This window comes from Crotalus tigris, unplaced genomic scaffold (genome assembly GCF_016545835.1).
Source record: "Crotalus tigris isolate CLP2741 ecotype Arizona unplaced genomic scaffold, ASM1654583v1 scf7180000018662.152376, whole genome shotgun sequence".
In the NCBI taxonomy this organism is placed as follows: Eukaryota; Metazoa; Chordata; class Lepidosauria; order Squamata; family Viperidae; genus Crotalus; species Crotalus tigris.
Genome location: NW_024097133.1, coordinates 67,051 through 90,621, shown reverse-complemented (window position 1 = coordinate 90,621; position 23,571 = coordinate 67,051). Strand labels below are relative to the sequence as shown.

General features: G+C 36.1%; 1 protein-coding gene across 1 annotated transcript in view; it reads left to right on the top strand.

Annotated features, from left to right (window-relative positions):
* The window catches only part of TANC2 (tetratricopeptide repeat, ankyrin repeat and coiled-coil containing 2), an 80,419-nt gene extending 57,532 nt beyond the window's left edge, over positions 1 to 22,887 (top strand). Inside the window, exons 8-14 of the mRNA XM_039355305.1 lie at positions 1,470 to 1,593; positions 5,206 to 5,381; positions 6,684 to 6,816; positions 8,201 to 8,292; positions 12,411 to 12,557; positions 14,167 to 14,267; positions 18,901 to 22,887. Coding sequence (XP_039211239.1) covers positions 1,470 to 1,593; positions 5,206 to 5,381; positions 6,684 to 6,816; positions 8,201 to 8,292; positions 12,411 to 12,557; positions 14,167 to 14,267; positions 18,901 to 20,842 — 2,715 coding nt within the window. The 3' untranslated portion in view covers positions 20,843 to 22,887. The remainder of the gene's footprint in view (positions 1 to 1,469; positions 1,594 to 5,205; positions 5,382 to 6,683; positions 6,817 to 8,200; positions 8,293 to 12,410; positions 12,558 to 14,166; positions 14,268 to 18,900) is intronic.
* Positions 22,888 to 23,571: the final 684 nt, after the last annotated feature.

The window sequence follows — 23,571 nt, the reverse complement described above, 5'->3', positions numbered from 1 at the left end:
TATTAACAATTGATTAAAATATTCTCTATGTTGGAACTCTATTTTATAGTTGAAAAAATAATTAAACAAATTAGCAGGTGTTTATTAAATCAAAGCAAACAAAATAGTAAGATCTGGAAATATACTGTGAATCACCAAATTAATAAAGTTTTTGAACGTACAATTACATTAGAAAAAAAATTACATCAAAACCATATTCATTTTAAATTTCTCAAAAAAAATAATAATATGCTGATTTGACTCTTTTTCAACAGTCCACTTGACAAATAAAAACATTAATTTTGTGATAGCTTAAAAAAAGACCAATAAGCTGTTAAATAGCAAGAAAAACCTGGAAAAAAGAAACATTGTAATTATATTTTTAAATATAATTTAAAAATATAATTACAATGTTTAAATATAATTTAAAAATATAATTACAATATTTACAAATCCTTATGCTGAAGTTGCCTCATGTAGTTGAAGAAACAATATTAGAAAAAGTTATCCACTTGAAACTGGGGTACACTGATTGAAGCAAATATATATTTAAATAAACAACATAGTAATATTTGCAGACAAATAAATCAAAATTAATAACATTATTAGGAATATGGATGATTTAAAAACAAATTTATATTTATAATCTAGGCGAGTTTCCCTTTAATTTTTTTATGTAAAAGGAGAATCAAAAACAAAAATAGTAACCTTTACTGCATTGGTAAAATAACTGTTCTTTCAGTGATTATCCTTATAAGTAAAAGTTCTAATTCTACATATTAATAAAACAAATATGGTAAGATGTTAAGCAGGGGAAAAAACTGCCAATCAATATAGAAAGTTAGTCAGTATGATTACCTATCTTCTGAAATTTAGAGGAGCCATAAATCTAAATAAAAGAATTTCAGTGGAGAAGGGTTGTGGGGTTGGATGTCAGGAGAATCCAGCCAATAAAAAAATATTTAAATTAAACCTGAAGATCTATCATAGGAATCTCTATATTCAGCCATATGCCACAATAATTACAAAAGCATTAAATATTTGTAAATCTCTGGGCTCGCTCTCTAGGAATAGCCCACAAAAAATTTTGCTCTTCTGCTGAAATCTTGTACTTAACTGCTTAGAATACATCCTTTTACAATTAGGAAGAAGCTTGGACTCTGTGCTGTAGATGCTGGTAGCTCTTAGTAACTGCCGTCTTGAAATTTATTTTGAATTGTTTAGTCTTTTTGTGTTTCTGTTAAAGGGCATTTAATGTATTTTTGGGTCACAGAACAAAAGGTGTCTTGTGAGAATGAGATGGGATATATCCCATAGATTTTTTGTTGTTACCATTGCCCTGCCTGGGATTCCCCTCTCCCTCCAAAAAAAGCTAATTGCAGCCAACAGCCATCAAAAGATTGTCATTCTTAGCAGAAGAATCCATGATACTTCTGACATGATATTTATGTAGATGGTTTGTACCCAGTGCATTCTTTATGTGTTTTCAGATTGTCGACCTCTTGCTCACCCATGGTGCAGATGTTAATATGGCAGATAAACAAGGTCGGACTCCTCTAATGATGGCAGCTTCAGAGGGGCATTTGGGCACTGTGGAGTTCTTACTGGGACAAGGTTAGTGTTGAAAAATTGTAAGATTAAGGCCAAATCTTCTTTGATTCTGTTCTACAATATTCATGTGCAACTGAATAGAGATATGAGGCCAGAAGTGTTTATTTCAAGATCAGTATATATTTTCATTATAGTTGGGAACTGCCTTATTTTCAGCCAATATTTATGTTTGGGAAATGTTTTGGATATTTTTTAAAACAACTTTTCAACAATTTATTTTAATTTACAACATATATGTGTGTTTTACAGAACCCCACCTACCCACTGCATCTATGTAGAAACTATTCTTATATTTATTTTTGTAGTCACATACTACTCCAAATGTAGATCACCCTGAGTGAATTGTTATCCAGGGAGTTAGAGTATCAGTAATAATTTGTATCAAAAGTTTCTCTGTCCTGCAGAGAAACAAAGTGGCTTGCCAATCTTAGATTTTACAAGAAAGGATGTAAAAATGCTCTTTGTCTTCTGTGGGATAAAGATCTCTCTCTATCCATTTTTGTTTCTTTCTAATTTATATGGCACCCATCCTAATCAGGTAATTCTGGGCAGCTTACTCCCCCCCCCCAAAAAAACCTGCACTATCTAATAGCTGCAAGGTAATATCTAATTAAAAATAGCTTAAGCGCTTCACAGACTGTTAACAGAATAAAAACAAAACAAACATACAAGATCAACTAATATTATGTCCTCTTGAGAAAAAGAGCCTCTATCTTGAAAGCCTTCCAGAAGCCCAACCAGACTTCCAGATCTCAGAGGGGAGGTAGTTCTATATGGGAGGTCCCATGATATAGAAGGCACACTTCCTGAATATAAATGATATTATTTCAGAGAGTGGACCTGGAGCATGTTTGTTCTGGAAATTCTGATATAGAAAATGTACAACTTAGTATGGTGTAATTAAGGATGAGTTTAGAGAGAAACTATTAGTTTCTATTCTTTTGCAGAATCTTTCTGAGATGTCTGACACTTAAAGAAAAGTTTGATAGGAAATAAATAATAGGATTTCAAGGGTAGTGGACAGAGGAAGGAAGTATGTAGAAAGATAGATTAGTAACCACAAGAACATGGAGAGATCATGTGTGCTGCTCCCCCACAGACACACACACATTCTAGTCTGCTTATTTCCCCAAATCCTAGATGTTTGAATGATTTAATTGATAGGTGTCTAGAGGACATATGCCAGCCATTCTCTTAGGAGTAGTCCAAAATTCCAGAACAAGCATGGGGTTCTCCCAATTAATGTGCAGCCCCACTCATAGATTTTTTGCTCAGGACAAGATGATAGTAATCTAATTATGGAGATGGCAGTATATAATTCTTTTAAAATGGAGAAATAAATGGATGCCAAGACAAAGTGCGTCCCCAAGCCTGAATTATGACTGAAAAGATAACCCATTCCTTCTAGTATGCTGTTAGCTGACCAGTGAACATAGTCTGAATAACTGCAGACAATAAAGCAGATGACCTTATTGGAGAGAGGGAGAATCTATTATTAAGGCGACAAGGAAGTAAACATCATTCAAGCCTAGAAGAGGGAGAACAGTATGAAAATGTCTTAGACAAATACCCTATGAATTCATTCAAAGATAAAAAAAAGGAAGGAGAAAGAGAAGCATATTCTGACTTGCAATATTCTGGGACTATAGCCATTCTTAATAAAAGTAGTTTTAGGCATACATGGCATCTTTTTCTTGTCTACAAACGAGATAGCAATAATTTCCAAGAATAGCAGAATTCTGGGAGGGCCTCTTTTAAATGTGTAGGAAATGTCCTTTCCTAAAGCAAAGCATTGATAATCACCAGCCCATAGTATATACATACACAAACACACACTCCATCTACCCTCAAAAAACAGGAGAAATACTGTATGAATTCAAGCCATAGGTAGCCAAGGAATACCAGAGACAACCCTGCTTCCTTGGACTCCACAGGCAAAAATAAATTCCAGCATGTTGCTGTTCCAGTCATTACATGAACTCCATTCCCTCCAAGAGTCAAGAGATTGGTAATTTGAGTTACCTTTATCAGCAAAGACCTGTACCAACAAAAGATACACATGATTTCTCCTCGGAGAGGGTAGGTAAGACCTTTGAACAGCAGTCTATTGATGCAATAAGAGGAAAAATGTACTAAATCTGTTTTATTGCCATGATGTAGACTCAGATTTGAACTTGCCCCATTTTCATTTCTCATGTTTCTACATCAGCATTCCAAGTGTTGCTTTTGTTGTTTCATCTGTCTAAAGTCTGCAATAAGCAAAGCAGCCATTCAAATCAGTATACAGAGGGAAGGCACTCAGAAGCAATTTCTCATAAGTTCAGGTTGTTTAGAAAATACAATTATGTATAAAATCATTGAGACTCTCACCGGAATCATTTCCAGAATCAAATTCATAAGATACCTGATATCGGCCTTTATAATTTATCAGTTTACCTCACAAAGGTCACAAGCAGCAGTCAATCTCATCAGCCTTGAGTCATTTCAATTAAGTGGCCCTATAAATTAAATAAACTGTTATTATCAGGATTGGGAAATTATATAATCATGGCACAGAGCTAGCTATAATGTTGTCCATATCTAGATGATAATATATTGACTCCAAGGCACAAATAAGGTCTAAGTATAATCATTTAAGTATGTCTTGCCTGGAGTTTCCTGGAACAAACCCATATAATCATGGTAGCCATGAAATCTTTAGTTCTTCCCAACCCACACTCTACAGCATAAAGGTTGAAGTCATCAATGCCAGCAAGAGGGGCATTTCAACACACACTGAGTGACCAATTGAGCAACCTGGGCAAAAATTCTTTTGGGCAACAAGGAAGTTAATAGATGAATTGGATCCCAGATTTCTGCCTCTGTCCTGATAATCTCATAAGTAGAAAAAAAATATTAGGCTAAGCAAATATGCAGTTATACATACATCAACATTTTCTTGTGGGGAGCAAGATGACATTATATATTGGAAAAAAGGAGAGTTGGCAAGATTTGGGATGCAGATAAAGACTGGTGAACCATAATGGATTATGCAACCTTGGCTGCTAAAGGCTTCTTTGTTCATGAGTTGCCCAGTTGACGCTCTTATTCAGAGGGGGAAAGTTATCATTTGTGGGACAATATATTTTGTATCTCTTTTTTTATCTTTTAATCCCTATGTCTTGTTAAATGATTATATTCTTTTCTTTTACCCAGCAGGCTCATTTTGTTTTTTGTTTTAATGCAAGAATGACTTAACTAAGATGTTTCTGGAGAATTCAAGATTGGATAGGAGAACTAATCAAACAGATAAATTTGTCTCATTCTTAATGAATGAGCAAAAATGCAGAAGAATATTACCAGAATTTTGTTCCAATATGCAGTAAAAAAGTTGAGAAGCCATTTTCTAACCATAAAATACTCTACAAGCCACTCCAAGGGCAACAAGCTATTAGGTGACATTTTCTCTCTCTAAAGTATCTATCAAGCTAATATAAGCAGTATTTCTTGTAAATGAGATACATGCATTCCTAAATCATTATAAGACCAAACCTTTATAAAAGATTGCTACAAGAATGAAGTGTAGATCATTTTAGCTTGTACAACCACATAAGCAGGTTTGCTTTTTTCCTTCAGGCTCCTCAATTTCCTTAATGGACAAAGAAGGACTAACTGCTCTTAGCTGGGCTTGCTTAAAAGGCCATCTTTCAGTAGTGCGAGCTTTGGTAGAGAGTGGAGCTGCTACAGATCATGCTGACAAAAATGGACGTACTCCATTGGATTTAGCAGCTTTTTATGGAGATGCAGAGGTGGTAAGTTTTTATTATTTTTATTGTTTGCTTATTTATTCTATAAGAGAAAATAATTTATTTCATTTCTTTATCACAGCAACTGATTCATATGACATACAGACACTGCCAAAATATTGGTACCTCTCCACTTTCCCTCAAATAATCTCAATTTGCAGTAAAATAAACTGAAACTGGAAATAAATGGCATCCACCGTTCTTCATTCCGTAATTCATAGTGTGGAAAAAATGGACTATGTAATCCAATACTTTCAGCTGCATCTTATAAAATATAATGGGAATTGAAACCTATGATATTTATCAATCTTTCATATTTGATTTAATATATAGAGTTAATTGGGTTACTAACTGTCTTCTCAGACCACAGAAATTGTCAGTATTGAAAGTTTATATGCCCTTTAAATGTTAATTTCAAGATTGGATTGGAGGGCTAAACAAAAGGAACCAGTATGGAGTTACATTGCAGCAATAAGCCTTGGTGATTCCTACAATACTTCCAAGTATATTTTAAATGGCAGCTTTCTACACCATTTGGGATTTTTGTGCAACAGGTTGGCCAGTCTGACAAATTGGTCTGGCTTGTCATACTCCTCCAATTGGTCTCAAAAAAGACATCAATTCTAATGATATAGTTAAACCTATATTTAGAAATATAGCTTATAATAGAAAATGATAAAAGCATAATACCACGTTTCCCTAAAAGTAATACCTACCCCCAAAGTAAGCCCTAGCTTAATTTTTGGGAGTGGGCTTAATATAAGCCTTACTCCCAAAATAAGCCCTAGTTTTGGGGCGAGATGGATGCCTAAAAATCAAGCTAGGGTGGGGAAGTGGAGTTTACCATTGCAGCCAGGCCTCCCATGGATGATACTTGCCTCGCTGGTCCACTTCTTCTGCGGCCAAAGAAGCAGCTTCATTCTGCAGCTGAGAATGGAGCTCCAGCTTGCATTTTGCAGAGACCTTTCCAGACGGCATCTGCAGCCAAGTACCAAGCTATGGATTGAATCTGTAGCTCAATTCTCGGCTGCAGAGGCCTTCCGGAAAGGCCTCTTACTGCGAAATGCAGGGCAGAGCTCCATTCTCAGCTACAGAATGAAGCCACTCCTTCAACTACAGAAGAAGTGGGATGGCTGGGGGGGAGGGTGTTGGTGCTGCCATCGCGAGGTGAGTGGAAAAAATACCCTCTGAAAATAAGACCTCTTTTGAAGGCAAAAATAAATAAATAAACCCCATATAATAACATAATCACATAATAACAGTGATTGTTTCAGAATGATACTGACTCAGTTGTTTGTTTATTTATAGGTTCAGTTCCTGGTGGATCATGGTGCCATGATTGAGCATGTGGATTACAGTGGGATGCGCCCCCTTGATAGGGCAGTGGGCTGCCGCAATACCTCTGTTGTAGTTACTCTCTTGAAGAAAGGAGCCAAGATAGGTAGGGAGGACACAAAGGGAATAATGTCTTTCATATCTTTGTTGGATATAAAAACACAGTACAGTATACTCCTTTGATATAGGCATACACAGTTTCAATATGCAAATGTTCAGCATTTCCATATGTGATGATTACATTGGTGATTTATTATTATTTATTTAGCTCTTACAAACTAAAGAAAGCAATTCATAATTAGTTCCTCATCTAAAAATGAAAATCTAAATAGCTGTTATGCTGGTATGCTGCCTACCTTGCTCTGTAGATGTTTCTAGATTTGAGCATTATCTGCATATGCTTTTGTCTCTTAATTCTTGCATCACAAAATTTGCTGCTGCTTTGCTGCCTGCCTCTCACTGCTGCTTTTTCCTTTTTTAAAATTCACCTTCATCCATTTTTTCTCCCTCTCCTACAACTTTGTTTTTTCCTCCTATCTTCCCCCCCACCTTCCCCCAAAGGCTGTCAGACACTACCAAGTCGCCCACGAGGTATATTTTACTGCTGTCATCATCAAACTTGGTGGTCTAACAGCTCTGCCTTTTCTCTTCTACAGTTTTGCCTGCCTGTGTTCTATTCCCCACTTTTAATTTTTCTCATCTTCAAATAATTATTTTTTCTTACTGCTGCAGAGAATAACTTGAACTAAAGACTAAATTCACTTATAAAATGCTGCAAAATATGTAAAACACTACAAATTTGTTTTCATTGAATCTTCTGAAATGATTTTCTATGATGATAAGAGCTTCAGAAGCTGATAATTTACTGAGTAAAAAACTCATTCTGAAATGATTTGTTTGTTCATTATTTTTGTTTTTGAAAACCAACATAAGACAGTGCAGAACTGGACTTTTGAATTGCATCAGGAGAATGCACTTTCACAGAATAAGAATTTAGTTTGAATTGATTTTTTTTCAGAAACACTGAGATTTTAAAAGATTTTCACATGGTGACCACAAATATTGATGCAGAAAATTTCAGGTATATCTGTATTAGATTTTGTATTGCACATCACTTAATTTATGTACAATGATATAGATATTTAATTTTAATTTGATTTAATATTAGACTTGTTCTTCTTATTCATTTTTCTAGAATGTTTTCTTGGTAATGCCACTAAGTGAATATTCTCTCTTCGGAAATGACTCAAGTATTTATGACTTGTTTTAAAATTAATTTAATTATAGTATTGCAAAGTATATATTTTATTCACTTACATATAAAACCCAACTTTTTTTCTGGAATAAAGTTGCTTGTTGAGTTGACTATATCAAGTTGTTCTCTCCATCAGAAATTATCTGCCCAGGATGTTTTCCCATTTTAGCTTTCCTCCACTGCCACCTTTTGCATTGTATGAGTTTTTACCCATCATGCATCCTGTACACTGCAGGTCCAGCAACATGGGCAATGGCCACTTCCAAACCAGACATCATGGTCATCCTGTTGAGCAAGTTGATGGAGGAGGGAGACATGTTTTACAAGGTAAGATGGAAACTGTATTTTTATATTTAATAATTTAGCTTTTGTATTAAAAAGAAACATTTATCGTTCTATGTTTATAGAACAATGAAAATATATATCAGAAATTTTCAGAAATTTTAATTCATAATGTAAGCAGTTCTGGCAATATTTTGAATTGTTAAATAAATTACAATTCCCTAATTCCAAAGCTAAAAAGATATATTCATAGCCTAAATTTAGAGTAGTATATGCAAGTTTATGTATTTAAGGCATTTATATAGTTAAAACTCATTATCATCATTTTAGCCACTGTCTGTCCACTGCAGGATGAAGGCCTCTTCCGCATGCTTCCAACACTAAGTTAAATACTATATTTGCAGATTTGATGATGCATACTATTTTCTGTGACCAATGGGATAAAATACATTCTTTGATAAAACGCACAGGGTCTTTTAATTGTTCATAGTATCTATGACATCTGCCCTGTGATAAATTGGCCAGTCTGAGCAAAAGAGAGTCTTTACATTATTTAATATCAAAAATAGCTCTCTAGGGCTCAGATAGTTTTCTTTATTCTGAAATTTAAGATAGGCATATATTTTATTTATGAAAAAAATAAAATAAAATTCAACCCAAGTTCTATACAGTTCAGGCTGAAGTCATGCATACTTCATATCTAACCATAATTAAATAAAGATCAGACTGTGAAATTCTCTCTGTTAATTTTAATTTCTCACTTTTCCTTCTTTATAAACCATAAACAACTATGGCTAAAATTTTCTTGAGTTCTTTTCCTGGGAAAAATTGATGCTATAATCATTCATCATTTTATAATTTTCAGACTGGATTATTGTACTGTACATTGTGTGGACCTGCTTGTAGAAGCCTCAGTTAGCCTGAAACGTCACTGTGAGAATCTTATTTTCACTTGCAAGACAGACCATATTCTATGAATTTGATCTCAGTCTGACTCATTTCTAGTTTGTTTCTATGATCAAGTTTCTGATTTTGTCCTTTAAATCCTGTAAGGCTGGAGTGTCTCAATAATTACATCCTCCCAATTGCCTAAGAATGTTGCTCCATTTCTGCAGATTTTATTGCTGCCATCTTCTGATTTCTCCTTTTGACAAGATGCTTCCTGGTGAGGATTAAGGAAGAGACACTTTTCAATTGTGGCTTTCATATTAGAGAACATTCTTCCTTATGGGACAAATTGGCTTCTAAATTACACTGAATATATTTTCAGTATAGAATTCTTAATCAATTTACTTCCATTACCCTTTTTAAAAAAAAATGGTGTTCATTAGATGTTTTATTATGTTATTTAAACCTGTAATTCAGTAAATAGTCTTTATAATTAAATAAACCAGATTCCCATCATAATCATTATTTGAAGCTAGTTGACAAATATTACTTATAAGAAAATCTGATTATCACTGATTTTTTATTGCCAGGGCAGGCTAAATCTTTAATCATATTTGTAGTCCTTAGGAGAAAAACAGAAACATCATTTACATTAAAAAGAGTAAAACTTAAGTGGGGTGAATGAATTTGGGCTGTTTGCTGTCCTATTGTAATAACAGTTGTGAAAATTAGAATCATTCTATAATTATTTCTGGTTTTGGGCCATTTCTCCATTAGTACCAATCAGTGTCCTCTAAAATCATTCAGCTATTTTGAAACAATATAAAACCTATTGTCATATTTTATTTCAGGATCTCTAATTCTTTTTAAAACTGCTTTTACTATGAATTATTTTTAATTACTATTTTCCCCAAAAAGCTTTCTGCATGTTCTTTGGAGAAAAAAGAACTCTAGTAGCATACTGTTTTAGGGTTTTTGCAATTGCCTAAAGTATAAGAGTTTTACCCAACAGGATTAAATAGCCCATAGTTTATTTGGCCATTTGGAAGCTGTGGGTAAAATCCTTCACTTCAGGTGACTGCAAAAATGATTAAATAATACACTGAACCTCAGTAAAACAAACAACAAGAATAGAAGAAAAATAAAAATCTCATAGAAAGTGTACAACTTTTACATTACAACATATTATTTCTTATTTGTTAAAAATGTAGGGTTTTCATGAAAAATATTTTATTTATGTTAATTTCTAATGGATTTAATATTGTTATTTTTACATGATTAAATAAAACATTTTATTGAATGCATCAATTTTAATTTTTAATATGGTGAATATTGATAAATATAATTCATACAAATGAAAGCTGTTTTGGGCTCCTCTGTAATTTTTAAAATTGGAAGAGAGTCAAGAAAACACAGTTTAAGAAGATGCTATCAAGCCTGTTCTAGAATGCTATAAAGAAAACATCTAGATCAGATATGTCAAACTCGCGATGTCACATGACATCGCACGACGTATCGGGGCTTTTTCCCAATTGCCAGCAATGAGTGGGCACGGTTTCGTCGTGACGTGTCCGGCCCGTGGGCCGGCAGTTTAACACCACTGATCTAGACAAAGCTTTTAGATTGCCTACCAAAATCATCAGGGAAGAGTTTAGCAAAATCTTATTCTCTGTCTTTATTCATAATGCTTTTGTCTTAAATCCTTGTGACTTGCTTACTTAGCTTCTTCTGTATTTCCCATTGTTCTACTATAGCATTTCCCTAACCATTTTCATGTTTAAAAAAATAATTCCTCATTATTGAAATTTTCCCCCAAACTCATAAGGAATTCAACTTACCTTCTTTCTATCCTATTATTTCTCATTAGCATGACTGATGTTTCATTTTCTTAGGAGAACCAACCTATCCCACTTACTTAGTCATGTTAGCTAATTCAGTAATGTGCTACGAGTAATTCAAAGAGATTTGCTTTACCACCACAGGTTGTCCACAGGACTGGAACTTGTGTTGCTAAGTGATCCAGTCATTAAGTAAACTATCACATGATCACACCTGATTTTATGACCTTTTTTCCCATGATCTTTAAGTTAATCACATGGTCATTAAGCAAAATACAGGTTTCCCCCATTGAGTTTGCTTGCCAGAAATTGGTTAGGAAGGTCGTGAATCATATGTCCCTGGGGTGCTGCAATTGTAACTACATGCTGGCTGAATCTCAATCTTGTAGCTGCGGAGATACTGCAGTGGTCTTAAGTGCAAGGACAAATCGTAAGTCACTTTTTTCAGCACCATCATAACTTTAAACAGTTGTTAAACAAATGGTTATAATGCCTGTAGTCATATATTAGTCCAGTGTGGGATTCAAATATGTGAACAACTGGTTCTCTATGTGAATGCCACTTCCATTCTGGGCCTGGGCAACAAAAAATTAGCTTCCAGTTCTGCCAAACTGGTACAAACTGGCTGAATCACACTACAGCATTAGTCCTTTTATTATAAACCTGGCCCCCTTTTCTCTATTTAAAACCTTGCTATGGAATTGAACTTTCATTAAGTTTCATTAAGAAAATGACTTGGTAAAGAACTTGGGTAAGGAATTTTGCCATTTCTGAACTACAGGGAAATCATAGTCCAGTATGAAGATGTAGCACATCAAACAAAAATTATTCTTCATGGTAAGTGTCCGATATTACATTTTCTCCACAGAAATAATAATAGTTGCTTTTTCTCTGCTAATCCATTTGTCTACTAATTAATTCACCTTTTTGTGAAAAACAAATGAAAATTTCATAATTGAAAACTGTATAACAAGACAACATCCATTGCACCTTAAACCATAGGCCAGAAGAGATTATTAGGTAAATTTTACATGTCTATTAGGCACTTGATTTTGGTTAGAGTGAAGTATATGTTAAATAATGAAAATTATTGGGAGTTACTGCTTATTTTTCCTTACTTCCCTTACTTACTTACCTAGTACTTTCTTAATATTTACACTGTTTAATCATTCCACAAAAACTATCTCTTAGCAAATTGATCCTCCAATAACAGCAATAAATATAAAGGTGTGCAAAAAAAGAATCTGAATTATTTGTAAGAAGAGAGCTTCTATTAATGGTCAACAAGTTGATAAAATTATTCTCTAAGAAGAATAACTGATATTCCTTGCTTATTTCTAGACCCTTTTATAGGCACATTCAATTTCTTGATCTATAACTCTTACAACCGTCAGATAAAAAACTGAATAGTACATTTACTGTTTGACATTTTATTAGAAAGGGAAAGTGAAAGAAGCTGCCCAACGATATCAGTATGCTTTGAAGAAATTCCCCCGAGAAGGGTTTGGAGAGGATCTAAAAACTTTTCGGGAACTGAAGGTGTCACTCCTTCTCAACTTATCACGCTGTCGGAGGAAAATGAATGTAAGTGCCCTCCTTCTTACAGCTTATTCCAGAATGTGATCCTTTCCCAGCTTCCTTTCCTGTTCCTAATCACTTCCTAACCAGACTCTTACCTATATTCCTAGAATGGCCTTAAAACCTCCACCTTTTTGTAATTTGGTTGTCCTTCACAGAGCACTGGGGTTTTCTAATTCTGAAACAGCCAAGCAATAGTTTAAGATTTATTTCAAGCAATTAAAAAATCATCAGTTTATGAAAATGGCTTCCTTTCATTTTCTAAAAAATATTTAGTGTATATGGAAATTGAAGGATGCTGGTGGATATAAAATATTGTCTTTTCCTTCTAAAGTCTTGCTTTCTCTTAAAACAGTGATTCAATCTCAAGATGCATAGGTTACACTCTCCTTGCATATGAGTGTTTATGCTATTCAAAAGCCATTCATGTTTAAAACAACATAAAATGTGTGTTTGTGAGTATTTAGTGGAATACGACTGTGAGAGAGAAAAGGAGAACTTTTTAGGTTAGAAATTAAATGACTATGACTTAGAGATTGAGATATATATATAACAGGTTAGACTTTAAACAAACTTAAAAACAACAACAAATTTTACAGTTGCAACCTTGCACACTTGGTTGGCTGTGGTAGAACAAATACTGGATTATATGGGCCAGGAGGCCAATCCACCAAGGCACTATTTATGCTCTTAATAATACAGAGTTTACTCATATCATCAAAATGATGGCATTAATTCTAGCTAAGTTGAGGAACTCTTTTAATGGTAGTGCAACAAAAAGCTCAGATATATCTACGGTATATTTATCCTTACTCTTGGAATTTTAATTCTGAGAAATGTCAATTAAAAGATTTAAAATCATATTGTTTGAATGGTAGGGTTATACAACATAAGCTTGCCCACTCTGCCTATTTTGCCATGCCTCCCCTTCTATATTCTACTGGCCACACAAGTATAGAACAACTACCTAGAGAACTTTAATGTATCTAGTTAGGATTCTTCACATAATCATAAAGATAAATTGTTATTAGGAATTGCTGCTAATGTCCAGATTATATAATATATCCCTAAGTTCCCGTTACCTAATTCCTTCAACACATGAGTCAGTTCAAGTGAGCCAACCCTAAGAATATGGAGAAAACAAAATAGGTTATAATATATATACTGCTCAAAAAAATAAAGGGAACACAAACGTATAGGATCCTATACGTTTGTGTTTCCTTTATTTTTGTGAGCAGTATATATTGTTCCACAACTTGTTCGTGTCAGTGGTCTGTATGAAGTTATTTCAAGTTATTAGTATTGAAGCACTAAAAAAGTTACAAATAAAAAAAAATAACTGAAGTAGATTTTATTATTTCTAGGGCAGAAAAAATGATGATACATGGACTGGACATAGTCCAAAGAACAGGTTTAACATTTACAGTCCCAAGTTAGGAACAGATAACTGAACAACTAAAAAAGTTGGATCTCTTGATACCAGCTCTCTAATATTTTGTTAATGTTAGAAAGCACTCAGTCCACTTACAACAATCTATCAATTTTATTTTATTTTTCCCAACTTCTATCTGTGTGTTTTTTCAATGACTTATCTACGCACCTATTGTAATGGCAGGATTTTGGAATGGCGGAGGAATTTGCTACTAAAGCACTGGAGCTGAAACCGAAATCTTATGAAGCTTACTATGCAAGAGCAAGGGCCAAACGCAGCAGCAGGTGAGAGGAGAGCCAGAGAGAAATGAAGGTTTGGGTGTGATACACTCCTAAAAATGTCCTGATCCACACAAGGAACAAATAGCAAGAACATACCTGAGGAAGAATATAATTATATCTGAAAATAACAGATTCAGTCTATCATCAAGCTGAGCACCTTCCATAGTTTCAGCTATAGCAGCTTTTTTAAATTTTGCCATAGTGTCCTTATAGAACATTCTGCTACTATTACCGTATATGCCGGCGTATAAGACGACTTCCGGAAGCACTAAACTTGGCGCCAAAGACGGGGGTCATCTTATACGCCAAGTCGTCTTATACGCCGGAAATACTGGTAGTTTCCGGCGTATAAGACGACATTCTAGGAAGGCGACTCGGCGATAAAGATGGGGGTCATCTTATACGCCGGGTCACCTAATATGCCAGCATATACTGTATCTTTATTCATACCATAATAACGTGCATCAGCATGGAGGATTAGTTTGTGGATTAATCGGTAACTTTTTCTAAGTATAAGGCTACCTGTTATGTAAGAAAGTTGAAAGCAGTTGGATCAAGATATATACATATACATAGTATGTGCAACTGTTTTAGGCAGTTGTGCAAAAATGCTGTAAATTAAGAATGCTTTCAGAAATAGAAGTGTTAATAGTTTATTTTTATCAATTAACAAAATCCAAATGAAATCAATATTTGGGTGGCCTTTGCCTTCAAAACAACATCAGTTCTTCTAGGTACACTTGCATACATTTTCTGACGGAACTCAGCAAGATTTCTTCAAGGTTGTTCCAAACATCTTGGAGAACTCACCACATATCTTCTGAGGATGTAGACTGCCTCAGATCCTTCTGTCTCTTCATGTAATCCCAAATAGACTTGATAATGTTAAGATCAGGGCTCTGTGGGAGAGTCACTTCCCGGACTCCTTGTTCTTCTTTATGATGAAGTTATTTCTGAATGGCATTGGCTATATATTTGGGGTCCTTATCCTCCTGCAGAATAAATTTGGGACCAATCACACACCTGATATGTCATGACTGATAAGTATTTGTCTGTATATCTCAGCACTGAGGACACCATTGATGCTGACCAAATCTTCAACTCCATTTGCAGAAATGCAGCCCCAAACTTGCAAGGAATCTTCATCATGCTTCACTCATTGTATGCTTTCCAGCCCTTCGGCAAATAAACTGCTTCCTGCTACAGCCAAATATTTCACATTTTGATTAATCTAAATGTAGAAGTAGATGAGTGTACCTGGGTCTCACTGGTTTCCACTAATTCTGTGCTGATGGCACTGCTGGATATCTTCCGATGTCAAAGGGAAGTAAGCATGATGTATCTGTCATCTGCTGCATTAAGTTTCCTTGGCCATCCACTATGTCTATGTCCCTCAGCGTTCCTGTTCTTTGTGCTTCTTCAAAAGAGCTTGAACAGCATATATGGAAACCCCAGTCAGCTTTGCAATCTTTGCCTGGGAGAGACCTTGCTGATTCAGCTCAGTTTTGCCATGGTGTATGACCTGTGACATGAAACTTTCTTCCACAACCTCACCTTAGCAGAGTTTGGCTGTCCCTCACCCAGTTTTAAACCTCCTACACAGTTGTTTCTGTTTCAGTTTATGACTGTGTTTCAACTTACATATGAAATTGATTATCATTAACCCCTGTTTGGTATAATTGGTTAATCATATACCTAACTCTAGTCCTACAAAATCCTTGACTTTGTGCAAGTGTAAGAATTGATGCTGGTTTGAAAGCAAGGGTGGTCACCCCAAATATTGATTTTACTTGGTTTCTCTTCTGTTCATTTACTTTCCATTTTGTTAATTGATAAAAAGAAAATATTAACCCTTCTATTTCTGAAAGCATTCTTAATTTACAGCATTTTTACACAACTGCCTAAAACTTTTGCACAGTACTCTGTGTACCACACATTAATCATAACACACACACACACATATTTATGTATGTATGTATGTATGTATGTATGTATGTATGTATGTATATTTGTTCCTGAGGTTTTTGCGGGTGTTTGTATGTAGATTTTTGGTTATTTGGGTTTTCTCCCGCGTCAAAATGGAAGTGTCTTGGCAACGTTTCGACGAAGTCACATTTGTCATCTTCAGGCTGGTGTTTTCAGCTTCTTGCTTCTAGGAGCAATGTGTGATCGTAGCTGTTTCTTCCTTTTAACTGCTAGTGGGGGTATGAACTGATTGGATGGGAGCTTGGCTGTGTTCTGATTGGGTGGAGGTGTGTTCTGATTGGTTAGGGGCTTGGCTGTGCTCCGATTGGTTGGGGGTTGGCTGTGCTCTGATTGGATGGGGGAGTATTCTCTTTGGGTGGGGGCTTTGTTGTGCTCGGGTTACAAAGCCAAACAACAGCAATGCAGCTCACCATCTCAAATCCCCCTGCAACTCAGACTAACCAGAGCACAACAAAGCCCCCACCCAAACAGAACACTCCCCCATCCAATCAGAGCACAGCCAACCCCCCCCAACCAATCGGAGCACAGCTAAGCCCCTAACCAATCAGAACACACCTCCACCCAATCAGAACACAGCCAAGCTCCCATCCAATCAGTTCATACCCCCACTAGCAGTTAAAAGGAAGAAACAGCTACGATCACACATTGCTCCTAGAAGCAAGAAGCCGAAAACATCAGCCTGAAGATGACGAATGTGACTTCATCGAAACATCACCAAGACACTTCCCATTTGACATGGGAGAAAACCCGAATAACCAAAGACCTACATACAAACACCTGCGAAAACCTCAGAAAATACACACACACACACACACACACACACACACACACACAAAGTAATGGCCAAAATTGTGGAAACCTTTTGGGAAAAGTGTACAGTAGAAATGCCACTTTTGGTTAAGTTTCCACCAATTTTTCTTTTAATTTCTTTATAACTGTAGCCTTGTTCACTTAATAATACTATTTTATATCGCTTTCTGGGCAACCAGTCAACTCTTTGCACCATTACTTTAATTTTATTACATTTTACAAGCTCACTAAATGAAAAGAAAAAAAAACCAACCAACTTGATAGCGATCACATAACACACTGACAAATGTCCTCCTCTCATCTTCAATACGTGACATCAATAACTGAATCCTACTGTGATCTGATTGGCTCATTGCCAAAACAAGATGACACCTGATTGGCTCTCTAAACACTCATGCTCATTGGCTACAATCAGATTAAGGAAAGCTACCTGATATCAACCTAAGCAAGTTGTCCTTCCTTTTTCTGGTTATTTGGCTATAACTTTTCATAGAATACAGTATAGATAATTGAACAAACTATGTTGCATTACATTCTTGATTAAATTATCTTTCCATTGATATATAATTTTATGGTACTACTCCCCCCCCCAAAAAAAGTGGTGTTATTAGCCATCAAACCTCAAAAATACATTTTTCCCAAAAGGTTTCCACAATTTTGGCATATATACATACATACATACATATTGATGTTATGATTAATGTCCAATGGGCCCAGTTCATGTACTTAAGGTGGGATTATATTTCAGAATATTGAAGTTATTGGAGAGCTTTATCTTTCAGAAATACTGTCCTATTTGATCAGCTCATTGACTAAGATAACAAGAATATGCTTTCTTCCAGTTTGAGTTGAAAATCCCACGGTTTAACTCCTTAGCTCAAAAATGTCCCTTTGGGCTGCTCTATACCATTCTCTGGGTCTCTCCTAGTTGTAATTAAATTTCATACCACAGTCAGAACTCTACTAATTGAGCTAAACTTCAAGTCAGTGTTATGGTTTCCCATATTTATGCTGTTTTATTTGATTTTCCAGAGTTGGCAGTATGTTGTTCAAACAGTTAACGCAATTAATTTCTAGGACTTCCACTTACTCAGATTCTTGGGGTCTACAGAAAAAAAACAAATCTTGCCTCCCAGCATCAACCATCAGTATAGGTCAAACATTAGGTGTTCAACAGCATCAACAATCAGTATAGGTCAAACATTAGGTGTTCAATAGTTTTTATGCTTTTAAAACACATTTGTGTGTTTTAAAAACTGAACAAGAAAGCCAAATGCATGAAAAGGGTAGAGATAAATCTTTATCAATCAGAAACATACAACTAGATTGCTATTTTGTTCAAAATCTACCAGTGTCCCTGTAAATGACAACCCATTTCCCTTGAAATTTCCCACCCTTCTGTTCCTCATAGGTTAGGCAAAGGCTTGTGAGGGATTATTTTTTGTCAGACACTGTCCTATCCTTGTTCTCTTCATTTCCAAGACAGCAATATTCAGGACAGAATGCACTGGCTGAAAGCAGTCCAGAGTGTGCCTTTTGTTTGGAGCCTTAAACTGGCATATGCTCAGACCTAAAATAGTGGAGGAACAGAGCTCAACAGATCTGAAATACCCCAATACATTGTCTTTGTTACCAAGTGCAATCTTGGAAATACTGTCTATTTCTTAAATAGAAGAAACACACAAGGCTGAATAATCTTGTTCGCAAGATGTGGAAATCCTCCTCCTCACAACTAGCTACACTTTTATGCATACCAAACTCATATTAAAGCCATTGTTATCCAGAGCAAATTTTACTCTCTTGTTTTTTTTTTAATTTTGTCACTTTTTGGATAAAACAGGCAGTTTTCAGCAGCACTGGAGGATTTGAATGAGGCCATCAAACTTTGTCCGAACAACCGTGAAATCCAGCGGCTCCTTATGCGGGTAGAAGAAGAGTGCAGACAGACACAGGTGCAACTACAACAACAACCCCTTGCACCATCTGAATCAGAAACACAGCAAGAAGAATTGTATGCAGTACAAGATATCTTGGAAGAAGAATATCTTGAACAAGATGTAGAAAACATTTCTGTTGGCTTGCAGACAGAGTCACGACCTAGCCCAACATTGCCCATTATCCAAAGTCCACCATCTTCCCCTGCCCACCGGGATTCTGCCTACATCTCCAATTCACCACTTGGTTCACATCAGGTCTTTGACTTCAGATCAAATAATTCTGTAGGATCACCAACAAGGCAAGGATATCAATCCACCTCACCAGCACTTTCTCCAACGCACCAGAATTCTCATTATAGGCCTAGTCCACCACACACATCTCCTGCTCACCAGCCCTCCTCTTACCATTTTAGTCCACCGCCAATTGGTAGCCAAGGGAAAGATTATCAAAGCCCACCTCCTTCACCCCTTCGTAGAGGCCCTCAGTATCGAGCCAGCCCTCCTGCAGATAGTGTGAGTGTCTACAGAGCTCAGTCTGGTTCACCAATACGATACCAGCAAGAAACCAGCATCACTCAACTTCCTAGTCGACCTAAATCTCCACTTTCTAAAATGACACAGAGATCTTTCCAGATGCTTCCACTACCTGTTGCAGTTCCACAGCAAGGACTTAGGTTGCAGCCTGCCAAGGCACAGATTGTCAGAAGCAACCAGCCAAGTTCAGCTGGGCATTGTAGTACTGTAATCCCAACAGGAATTTATGGCCAAGTATCCCATTCTGTGGCCAGCAAGTTTCAGTCTTCATTAGCAGAAATGACTGGGGGCCAAAATCGGTTGGTGTATCAGACCTCTATTGGGGGAATAGTGGGAGATGGGCGACCTGTGCAGCATGTTCAAGCCAGTCTGAGTGCAGGGGCAATCTGTCAGCATGGAGGGCTGACTAAAGAGGATCTTCCACAAAGACCTTCCTCTGCTTATCGTGGTGGGATGAGATATAGTCAAACCCCACAGATTGGGCGGAGTCAGTCAGCTTCCTACTATCCAGTCTGTCATGCAAAGCTTGATTTGGAACGTTCCTCTCTACCCTCTAGTCAGCTTGGTTCTCCTGACATTTCCCATTTGATACGAAGACCCATTACATTAAATTCCAATGAAATAAAACCTCATCCACCAACTCCAAGACCTCTGCTTCATTCTCAAAGCGTTGGTCTCAGATTTTCTCCATCTAGCAATAGCATTTCCTCTACTCCCAATTTGACTCCCCCATTCCGCCCTTCTGCTTCTGTTCAGCAAATGGAGATTCCGCTTAAGCCAGCATATGACAGATCATGTGATGAGCTTTCCCCAGTATCTCCAACCCAAGGTGGTTATCCTAGTGAACCTGCTCGTTCCAGGACAACACCTTTCATGGGAATCATAGATAAAACAGCCCGGACTCAGCAGTATCCTCACCTACATCAACAAAGCAGAACCTGGGCTGTATCTTCAGTGGATACTGTTATAAGCCCTACATCTCCTGGAAATCTTCCTCAGCCAGAAACATTCAGTCCACCTTCTTCAGTCAGCAGCCTTGCCTTTTATAACAAAACTAACAATGCACAGAATGGCCACTTGTTGGAGGATGACTATTACAGTCCACATGGAATTTTGGCCAATGGCTCCAGAGGAGATCTTCTAGAAAGAGTTAGCCAAACTTCTTCATATCCTGATGTTAAGGTGGCCAGGACACTGCCTGTTGCACAGGCATATCAGGACAACCTCTATAGGCAACTTTCCAGAGACTCCAGGCAAGGGCAGACATCCCCAATCAAACCAAAGAGACCATTTGTGGAGTCTAATGTTTAAAATGGATGTATTTTGGAGTAAGAGCCTTTTATTTTTTGGCACATTTTTCCTAGCTGAATTCACATCTTACGTTGCTGTTTTTTCTTCCTTTCTAAGATTTTTATTCAGTAGCAGACTACCACCCAGGGGATATCCTGTGTTTTCTGTATGATAATGAGGCAGTCCAAGACATGCTCCAAATTCTTTTCTATACACAGCTGACCTCAGAGAAAGCCAGCACCATACAATTTTCAGCTGCCAATTAGTTAATTAAATGTATAGTATGGGGGCTGAGTCAAATTCTGTACACACTCAAGGGAAGTAACCAGCTCTTTGAAGAAAAGTTTTAATTTCAAAACTGAATTGATTGAAATACAGTCTGGCCATTTTTTTTCTACTGACTTTTATTTCTGCTGGGAAACTACACTTTTCAGTTCCTGTAGATCATTATGTCCAAAGAACTATTAACCTGTGAGAATGGGGGTCTTTGTTTTTAGTATTAACAAAGAACTATGCATAAAACCCAGTCTACTTTCTAATAGGGTTGCATTTTTTTTAAAAAAATCACATTATTATTTATTCTTAACATTTTCCCATATCCTTCTGTTGGTACTAGCTTTGAAAAACAATGAGCTACTTTTTCCAAGGCATTTGAACAAATATTCAGGTAGAAATTAAAGTTCTCTCCACTTCAGCCCAACAGTCAGTGCTGATTTCATTCTGTATCTTAGATATCCAGCCTATTTTCTAGTGCACTTGTCTTCCTGTTGGAACAAATCACATTGTAGAGATGTTGATAATCAGTAAAATTATTTTTTTAAAAAAATTAACCAAATGCTTTAAATCATTGGTTCTCCAGATACTGGATTATATTTCACATCATCTCTAACCATTGCCTATGTTACCCGGGGGGGGGGGGTGGAGTACTGTCTGGGTATCTAAAATTAGAAAACTCTACTTTGAATCATGAAGGAGGAACTGACTGAATGGTAGTTTTAATTTCCCCGACCTAGATTTAGCACTGGTACTCTCTCACAAGGCTTCCTGGATTACAGATGGGCACTCTTTCATGCATTTGAAGTTAAATGCTTAGAACAAGTGTACTTTTTTTCTCTAGTTTTGGCATAATATAATTTAGAATATTTTGCAGTAATTTGTTATTGAGTTATATGATTTGGTTTTAGAAGTTGGACTGCTTTTCCAATCCAAATGAAAAAGGTTGAGCGATTAATAATTTCTGCAAGCTAATGAAGCCAGTGATCTCAAAGGAGAAAATAATAATGTAGCACACACTTGATGCAAATATTCTCAATCCATAGCATTTCCAGAAAGCACTTTAAATTAGTTCACAAAAGCTAATTTTGTGAGTTGAGAAGTGCCAGAAAACAAGGGATTGAAGAATATTCCATGAATGCTTATACGAATCAAGAAACCATCAAAGTATGGAGAGCTCATCTCCAGGGCAGAAACACAAATCAGGCCAAAAAAGAAATAATGTTTTGCCTTCTCTGCATTTTGATCATTCAGAGGTTAAATTGATCTTATCAATTAATGAAAATTATATTTTTTTAAAAAATGTTTTTCTTCATATCATAGAATAGCTAGTATCCTGACCCTTTTTCTTCATTATTTTTGTCAAACTATCCTAGTGATTTTAAAGTGCAGAATATCTTCCACTGTGCTTTATGACACTATTTTTTAAAAATGCTTTATTCAGGAGCTCCATATGAATTGAAAGGTGTGATAAAAGATGTTTTTTAGTAATCCTTAAAGATTTCACCTTGAAAATGAGATTGATCTTTGTTTCCTGTCTCCTGAAAGAGCTCAGAAAGGCAAAGAGATCAATGTAACAATTTTAATCACTATTTTCCCTAGTCATTTCTTATATTCTTATTATAAATTGCCATATTTCTCTGAATATGGAATGTAGCATTTCCAAGAGTTACAGGTAGTCCTTGACTTATATTCATTTAATAACCAAAGTTACAGCAGCACTGAAAAATGTTTTTCACATGACTGTTGCAGCATTCCCATGGTCATGTGATCAGAATTTGACACTTGGCAACTGGCAAGTATTTATGATGGTTGCAATGGTCTTGGGTCATGTGATCACCTTTTGCAACTTTCTGACAAGCAAAGCCAATGAGGAAGCCAGATTCACCTAACTAATATAATAACTGCAGTGACTTCACTTAATAACCCTGGCAAGAAAGGTTATAAATCACTTAATAATTATCTTGCTTAGTAATGGAAATGTTGAGATCAATTGTGCTTGTAAATCTAGGATTACCTGAACTTTTACTTTGGTTTTGCTTCTTTATAACTTTTTGCACATATTTTTCCCTCCCAAATTGGTCACAGTACAAAATTTGCTGTTCTGTAGAACAGCCATAGAAAATTGCTGTTCTGATTGATTTATGCTATGGCATGCTAGTGTCAAAGAATCTCAGATGTTTTGCTAATGCTTTTTTTCAAAGAGCTGGGGGCATTCTTCAGTTTTATTTAACTTACTGAAATCAACAATAGTATTCCCTCTTTTCTTTCAGTATGAATGTGTATGTATGATGCAGGAGTGTGAGAGAAGTGAAGGAAAAGTTTCATAAAAAAAAATCTAAAGATGCAACTCTATATTTGCTTTTTTATTATCAGAATAGATAAAGCCACTGCTCTTTTCCCCACACATTTTTTTAATCTCCTAGATGGTTTGGATTCTGGGTCTTGTAAAACTTTCTTTGCTTTATTAAGAATGG